Genomic DNA, 8,154 nt, shown 5'->3' on the forward strand with positions numbered 1-8,154 from the left:
TGTGTGTGTGTGTGTGTGTGTGTGTGTGTGTTTAAGAACTAATTAAGTTATGTTTGAATGTTTTCCAATTTTGTAAAAAATTTTAATGGATTAAAAACATATCTTCTTGGTCATGTGAACGTTAAGAGAAACCAGTAAGGAAACGTTCTGTTTCATCATTTTGCAAATATTAAGGAAACATTACTTTTGAATGATTTCTCAACAAGCAAGTAATAATGTAAAAACACACACACATAAGACGTTTTCAGAGAAAAAAAAATCATGAACGATGTAGCCTATAAATAACATCTTTGTGCTAACATTTTGCAAAAGACCGAGCCAACGTCCTACTCGTGTAACTGGAAGAGCGTGTGTTCATAACCAAAACGTTCCCTGTTAGCTGGAGGCCTAAATGTTAAACTCATCCGTTAGTGTCAGGGCAGTAACGTGAAGGTTTGTATTTTTTTTAAGGACAAACACCTGACTGCATCCTGGACAGGCGGCAGGTTCCTGACTCTCCCATAACTGCGTACAGCCGGGGGCCAGATATACCGGTCTGAGCGCACTCTAACTGCGAGAGACGAGGACACTGTTCACGGACACCTGTTTGTTCATTTAATGAATTATGTTCATTTTGTGCAGCTTTTAATGGGACTTCTTCCAAGGATATATAGCTAACTCAAACTTTCTGACTTAAAATATTGAGAAAAATGAATTTGGCAGGCTAGCCTTACAATTAATTCAGTCCTGAGGCTTTCAATTTAAGCATAATCAAATATATTATTATTTAGGCTAATTTATCTCCGTAAATTAGGTTTCTGGGGTGCCTTTTCATAAACACTGTGGGCATAGTTTTGTCTGCCACCTTTATGATGAAGTATTATTTAAAGGAGCTGCCTCCAGAGATTAACATGAAGAAATAATTAAACATTTGCTCGCACCTCACCGCATTATTTTGGCATCCTAATCTAAATTCACAGTTATCAGTCTCACACTGCGTGTGCAATGCTTGCCTGCAAATGAAATGTAGTCCCATATCGCTCTCTGCTGGAGACAAACACACATTACATCATAAATAGACTTTCACCTGTTGATTGGTCGATTGTCGCGTTACCTGTGCAGGGCCGGCGCCACGGGGGGCGTGAGGGGGCATCTATCTATTTAGTAAGTGAAATGTACTTAAAGGGATAGTTCACCCAAAAATGAAAATGTGATGTTTATCTGCTTACCCCCAGGGCATCCAAGATGTAGGTGACTTTGTTTCTTCAGTAGAACACATTTGATGATTTTTAACTTTAGCCGTTGCAGTCTGTCAGTCGTATAATGCATGGCAATAGTAACAAAATCTATGAGAGTAAAAAAAACATGCACAGACAAATCCAAATTAAACCCTGCGGCTCGTGACGACACATTGATGTCCTAAGACACGAAACGATCGGTTTGTGCAAGAAACCAAACAGTATTTACATCATATTTGACCTCTGAGACACCACTATGTCCAACTGCTTTGTGCGCGCGCACGGCATCCGGTGCGTGAGGTGTGTACGCGCTCTGGCGTAGTTTACGCAAGCGCCGGAAGTGATCTCCCGCGCGTATACTTCACTTACTGTTTACACAGTGCACAGTCATTGTAGGTACGACGGCTAATCAAAATGGTACTTACTTGCTCTTATCCGGATTGTTCAAACCGACTTAAAACTAAAAGATTATGTTCTCTCGCGCGAACTCATTCGGGAGTGGTGACTTTCCACGTATTCGCAACTTCTGAGCCTCTGACTTATGGTTGATTGCTCTTCGGCTGGATATCAACACACCCATTAACGTAAAAGGGTGAACTATCCCTTTAATAAAATCATGTGGTACATAGCCTACATAAATAAATAAACAAACAGCAGAACTAAGCATGACCAGAGAGCAGTGGGAAATAATCTGATAATAACGCGTGAAATAAGAATTAACCAATAACCTATTGTTTCTGGTTCCTCTAAGAAAAGCGTTGTCATCAACATAACCTAAATAAAACTGAAGTGAATTTTTACAGTCTACGTCACTCTCATGGCGTTCACCCATAGGTTACTTAAAACGTGGTCACGCGACGCTTACAGTCAGTGCACTAACAGAGAAGCGTACTCACTGTTTACGCCGATTTCACCTCGTTATTGTTAACAGAGAGCACTTGTCTTCGTCTGTAAATAGAGCTCATTGACAGATTTACCGCTGTGTCTCAAACGGGATAGTTTGCTTTGTGAGCTGTTAGGTCACAGGTATGTCCTTCATTTCCTATAACGTTACCTTTTCTTAACATTTCCGTGAACTTCTAAAAAGCTGTGTTTTGGCAAAGGTTGTGTGTGCGCATTCAGTATGTAACAACTACAAATGTGTTACTACGGAAGCAAAAATAGACTGTGTGTCAAACACTAGTGAGCTGCCTATCTAGACGACTTTTTGGGGTATCATAGGCGCGACCCAAAGACGCTATCTTGGTAACCAGCTCACTTGGGTTAGAGATAGCGTTTATCCTTTTAAGGTTGCATAGATACTATGGATTTTTTTTTTATGATAGAAGTATCTTCAGGACTTCTTAGTGCACATGATTAGACTCATGTGAGGACTCATTTTGCACAAGAGACCATGTTCTCATTTACCCACAGTTATGTCATAACAAATGTTATATTATATGTTGTTATAACATATGGCCTTTTGAATAAGTGTAGCCTATTTTTTCATTTAGCAGGCGCTTTTATCAACAGCAACTTGCAAACAATTAAAAGTGTCAGATTTTGCTACTCCTTTTTTTTTGAGAGGCTTTTATGTCTCATATAGTGTGATATAGTAAGAATATTATGGAGCTCAATTTAGTGCACTTGTTATTAATATGGCCTATAAGTAATTCATTGAGATCTTTATAACAGAATTTCAGACTACTTACATAAAATGCAGATCAGTTGTCACTCTATATCCCCCAATAATATGTCTTATTAAGATGATTTTAAATGCTTAGTTTTATGATCAAACATCTGTAGTTTTTATTGTGGATGCAAAGCGTAATGCAATGCAATACATTGATGATTGAGAGATGCACAAATGTGACCCTGGACCACAAAACCAGTCTTAAGTGTCAATTTTTGCAAAAAAAAAGCTGAATAAATAAGCTTTCCATTGATGGATGGTTTGTTAGGATAGGACGATATTTGGCCGAGATACAACTATTTGAAAATCTGGAATCTGAGGGTGCAAAAAAATCTAAATCTTGAGAAAATCGCCTTTAAAGTTGTCCAAATGAAGTTCTTAGCAATGCTTGTTACTAATCAAAAATTAAGTTTTGGTATATTTACGGTAGGAAATTTACTAAATATATTTATGGAGCATGATCTTTACTTAATATCCTAATGATTTTTGGCATAAAAGAAAAATTTATCTTTTTGACCCATACAATGTATTTTTTGTTATTGCTACAAATATACCCCAGCGACTTAAGACTGCTTTTGTGCTCCAGGGTCACAAATAAAGAATTATACAAAAATACCCTTTACTTGCTAAAAAAGCAGAGGACAGAAGGTATGTAGTAGATGGTGTGCAACAGGTTTTTCAGCAAAGTTTTGATCATGCTGGTAATTTAAAGGCCTTTGAAATTCATAGGCTTTATGGGGTAAACCATTATAATGGACTATGAAAATTGATTAATTAAGCCATTCACACATTGATCTGTACAGTAACAGTATTTTTTCCCTGCTTGTCCTCCTGTCACCAAGGTTCCAGAACTAGATCACGTTACTATCAGGAAGCTCAGTCACATGACACTTTGCTCATGACTCTCATAACCTGCACAGCATCCACATTTCTTCACTTTCCTTGCGTCTTCAAAAACACTTCCACTTTTAAATCAGATGATATCCCAGAGTGCCCGCTGCATGTGAAAGATTTGCCAAGCTCATCAAGACTGAGACATGTGTCAGCCTCCTGGCTGTTCAGTCTATAGCCACTAATGCTGACGTCTGGCTCTTTCGGTATAACGAGCTGGCAAAAAGCCTTTTACTATAGAAGTGCTGGACACGGGAGACAGAACAAAGAATGGCACAAACACGTATACAAACGCTCACCATCCAGTCTACATGCTTGCACGAACACTGATTCCCCAGAGCCAGACTGACTCATATTTCATTTTTTAGGATTTGTATTTCCTCCTAATGCGCTGGTGAACCTCGACACAATGAAGTCAGATATACCATACGAAAAGGTAGGTTAATTTAATCTTAATTTAAATGATTTAGAATTGATTGTGATTCTTATATGCTCCTTAAATTCACTTATTGTTTAAGAGTTATCCAGTGGTTTTAATTTATAAATGTATGTGCACTTTTAAGATGCTATGTTTGATTAACTACAATTCTTTTTGTTTTCATGTCTTGATCAAGATGGTTGATGTGGAGCTAAGCAGAGGAGAAACACATCTTGGCTCACAAAAGGTATTAAAGGGGTCATATGATGCAATTTCAATTTTTCCTTTCTCTTTGGAGTGTTACAAGCTCTTGGTGCATAAAGAAGATCTGTAAAGTTGCAAAGACTAAAGTCTCAAATCCAAAGAGATATTCTTTATAAAAGTTAAGAGTCAACCACGCCTACCTAAAACGGCTCGTTCTAACACGCCCCCACATGTCTACATCACTATGTGGGAAGATTTGCATAACGCCGCCCAAATGTTCATTTCAGTGGTCCACTGGTAAATGAGGTTAACCACAGCACACTGTTTCACAGCTGCACTTTCAATGAAGTCTGCATTTATGGCTTTGTTGCCCATGTGTGTCATTTACAGGATTGTTTTAGTGGAGAGTATTCCTGAGGGACTGGTGTTTAACTCCTCAACCACTCATCAGTCCGTATATGAAGCCTGGCTCAACCTTATATCTGGTGCTCAGACCAGTCTGGACATCGCCTCCTTCTACTGGACTCTTACCAATGACGACACACACACACACGAGGCCACAGCCAATCAGGTTTGGATGTGAAGTTTAATGACTTCTCACTGAAGAATAGGCTGTGCTCGTGATGTCTTACCCAAGTGATCTGTTCATTGTAGGGTGAGCAGATTCTGCAGGAACTAGGACAGCTCTCGGGGAAAGTGTCGGTCCGAATTGCAGTCGATAAACCATCAAAGAAAAAACCTATGGATGACATTAAGTTTCTGACTGATTCTGGTAAGTCAACTTGACTTTGACATATTGCCACGCAAAAATAACAGCGTATATCAGCACAGGCGTAAACATTATATTGAACTAGATTGAAAAGTTTGTAGACAAAGCCAAGCTAGGAAGTTTGAAAAAGTTTTAAAAGCTTGCAGTCTGAAAGTTTTCACTTTGAAGTAGTTTGAAAGTTAAAATAGTTTGAAAGATTAAAGTTTGAATGTTTTCAAGGCCGTGTCAGAAAAACAGATAGGTATAAAACATATTGCTAGGGTACCTGGGGTGGTTGCTAGGCTGTTTCTAGCATGACTATTCAGTTCAATTCAAGTTTATTTGTATATCGCTTTTCACGATACAAATCATTGCAAAGCAACTTTACAGCATGACTAGCATGATGCTAACATGTTTTAGCATGATTAGTATGTTACTAGCATGTTGCTAGCATGATTAAAATGTTTCTAGCATGATTAGCATGTTGTTAGCACAATTAGCATGTTGCTAGCATTATTAGCATGTTTACTAGCATGTTTCTAACATGGTTATCATGTTTTATAACATGATTATCAAATTACTAGCATGTTGTTTGCATGATTAGCATGTTACTAGTACTAGCATGTTTCTAACATGATTAGAATGTTGCTAGCATGTTGTTAGCATGATTAGAATGTTGCTAGCATGTTGTTAGCATGTTACTAGCATGTTATTAGCATAATTAGCAAGTTACTAGCATGATTAGCATGTTACTAGCATGTTATTAGCATAATTATTTGGTGGTTGTTAAAAGTCTAGGAGGAGATACATTTTAAAATTTGGTCTCAGAAGCAGAAGAAGAAGTTTAAATAGGATTCCAGTAAGTTGGCTTTTTCAAGCCAACTTAATAATGCTTTACTTCCTGCAGGAGCTGATGTGCGGATGGTGAATATGCGAGAGCTGACGTCAGGTGTGCTGCATACTAAATTCTGGATCGTGGATAAGAAGCACATTTACATAGGAAGCGCCAATATGGACTGGAGGTCACTAACACAGGTCAGCCATATTTTTTGTCATTTCAAGGTTTACTAACTTTAATTGCCACATGGTTTGATATCAGTATTTGGGATTTTTTTGCTTCCTCACCTACTCGTTCATGCCTCATATAGTAGAAAAAATTACGCTACCGTTCAAAGGTATATTTTTTTGTAAAGAAAACTTTTTAAAACTTATATTCAGCGAAAATAAATGCAGCTTTGGTGAGTATAAAAAACAATAAAAATCTTACTTACCCCAAACCTTTGAATAGTAATGAATATAAACATTTTAACACGGGAGGAGAGATGTGCTGCTAATACTTTAAGTACTCAGACTTTCAACCACCCAGAAATAGCACCAATACTCCATATACTCTATATATTCCATATATTCATATATTCTGCTCAGGTGAAGGAGTTGGGTGCAGTTGTGTATGACTGCAGCTGTCTTGCTAAGGATCTTGGGAAGATCTTCGAGGCGTATTGGTACCTAAATCAGACCAAGACCGTTCCTGCACACTGGCCCAAAAACTACTCCACCCTGTACAACAAGGACACACCCATGCAGCTGTCACTCAATGGGACCGATGCCAGCGCCTATCTATCAGTAAGAGAGGTCCAGCACACTGGATAAACTGAGCTCAATCTTGAAAGGGAATAAAGCCAAGACAAAGCTAATGCACTGAATGTGACGCTGTGTATTCCTGTCAATGCCTTTGGAGATATAAACTAGCAATTGCGAGACAAAGTCAGAATTGCGAGTTATAAAGTCAGAATTGTGAGATATGAACTCGCAATTCTGAGAACATATCAGTCTTTTTCTCCCCTTCAAAATTGGACTTTAACTCACAATTGCGAGTTTATATCACGCAATTCTGACTTTATTTCTCAGAATTGCGAGTTTATATCTCACAATTATGATTTTATAACTCACAATTGCATGTTATAGTCAGAATTGCGAGATATAAACTCGCAATTGAGAGTCAGAATAATTTCAAAAAATTTTAAATTGGACTAACTATTATATCTCGCAATTCTGACTATATCTCGTAATTCTGACTTTATAACTCGCAATTCTGACTTTATATCTCGCAATTCTGTGAAAAAAATCGCAATAACCTTTTTTTATTTTTTATTCAGTGGCGGAAACGGGCTTCCATATATAGTAGTATATCAATGATGCAAAAACCAAAAAACTGTGTTGTTATAATAATATTTTTTTTTAGACGCAAGAAAACCTTTTTGGACTGGGGAGGAACTTTTGAGCTTCCTCATGATATGCCAGTTAAAATAAATGGTTCAAAAAGCCTATGATAAGTTAACAGTTCATATTCCATTAATGATGTTTAGTACTTGATCATTTGTGCAATGCAGTTAAAAAGTAAACCGAACAAAAACATTTTTTTTACTTATTTTCTTCCGTGCCACTGTACGTGATCCGTCAGGGTGTGTCTGTGACTGGGCACCGTCATGGAAGCTGAGGGTCACTGCAAGGACGTCCTGTGTTTATACAAGTGGGGCATGTTACCCTCCTTTTTAAATTGGCTGTAACATGTAACAATTACTGCTATGATTTCATAGAGACTTTTGGACCTCCATGAGCTCTTAGAGATCACAGCATTGTTCCTTTTTCCAGTAAATTCAGTCAAGAAGATGTGTGTGTGATGCTTCAGCTTCTTTGCTGTGTCTGCTGTCCACCTCAATAAAGCAACAAGTCACTACTACTACTACTATGAGATTTCTGGAATAAATTCCAACTCCAAGTTCCAGACCATTGTGAATCTGTATATTTGCACATACACAACCAGTCGATGAATGATTTCTTTTAATGTCTTAAAGATATTTCTTATGCTCAGCAAGGCTGCATTTATTTGGTCAAAAATACTGCAAAAACAGTCAAATTTATGTTAATATATTGTAAAAATGTCATTTATTCCTGTGATGCGCAGCTGAATTTTCAGTATCATTACTCATTACATTCTAATGCT

At 37.7% G+C, this 8,154-nt stretch overlaps 1 protein-coding gene across 1 annotated transcript; it reads left to right on the top strand.

The window, feature by feature from the left end:
• The first annotated feature begins 2,091 nt into the window (after positions 1-2,091).
• LOC107602093 (phospholipase D3-like) lies at positions 2,092-6,815 on the top strand. Its single transcript, XM_016294500.1, has 7 exons — positions 2,092-2,243; positions 4,149-4,216; positions 4,395-4,472; positions 4,752-4,973; positions 5,057-5,174; positions 6,058-6,185; positions 6,576-6,815. The coding sequence occupies exons 2-7, from the start codon at positions 4,190-4,192 to the stop codon at positions 6,798-6,800; spliced, it is 798 nt and encodes a 265-aa protein (XP_016149986.1). The 5' UTR covers positions 2,092-2,243; positions 4,149-4,189; the 3' UTR covers positions 6,801-6,815.
• The last annotated feature ends 1,339 nt before the right edge of the window (positions 6,816-8,154 follow it).

This window comes from Sinocyclocheilus grahami, unplaced genomic scaffold (assembly GCF_001515645.1).
Source record: "Sinocyclocheilus grahami isolate Dianchi unplaced genomic scaffold, SAMN03320097.WGS_v1.1 scaffold319.1, whole genome shotgun sequence".
Lineage (NCBI taxonomy): Eukaryota > Metazoa > Chordata > Actinopteri > Cypriniformes > Cyprinidae > Sinocyclocheilus > Sinocyclocheilus grahami.

Coding starts and splice junctions, on each gene's coding strand:
- LOC107602093 (XM_016294500.1), top strand. CDS start 4,190: ATGAAGTCAGATATACCATACGAAAAG. Junction 4,217..4,394: donor CAGATATACCATACGAAAAG/GTAGGTTAATTT, acceptor GTCTTGATCAAG/ATGGTTGATGTGGAGCTAAG. Junction 5,175..6,057: donor TAAGTTTCTGACTGATTCTG/GTAAGTCAACTT, acceptor TACTTCCTGCAG/GAGCTGATGTGCGGATGGTG.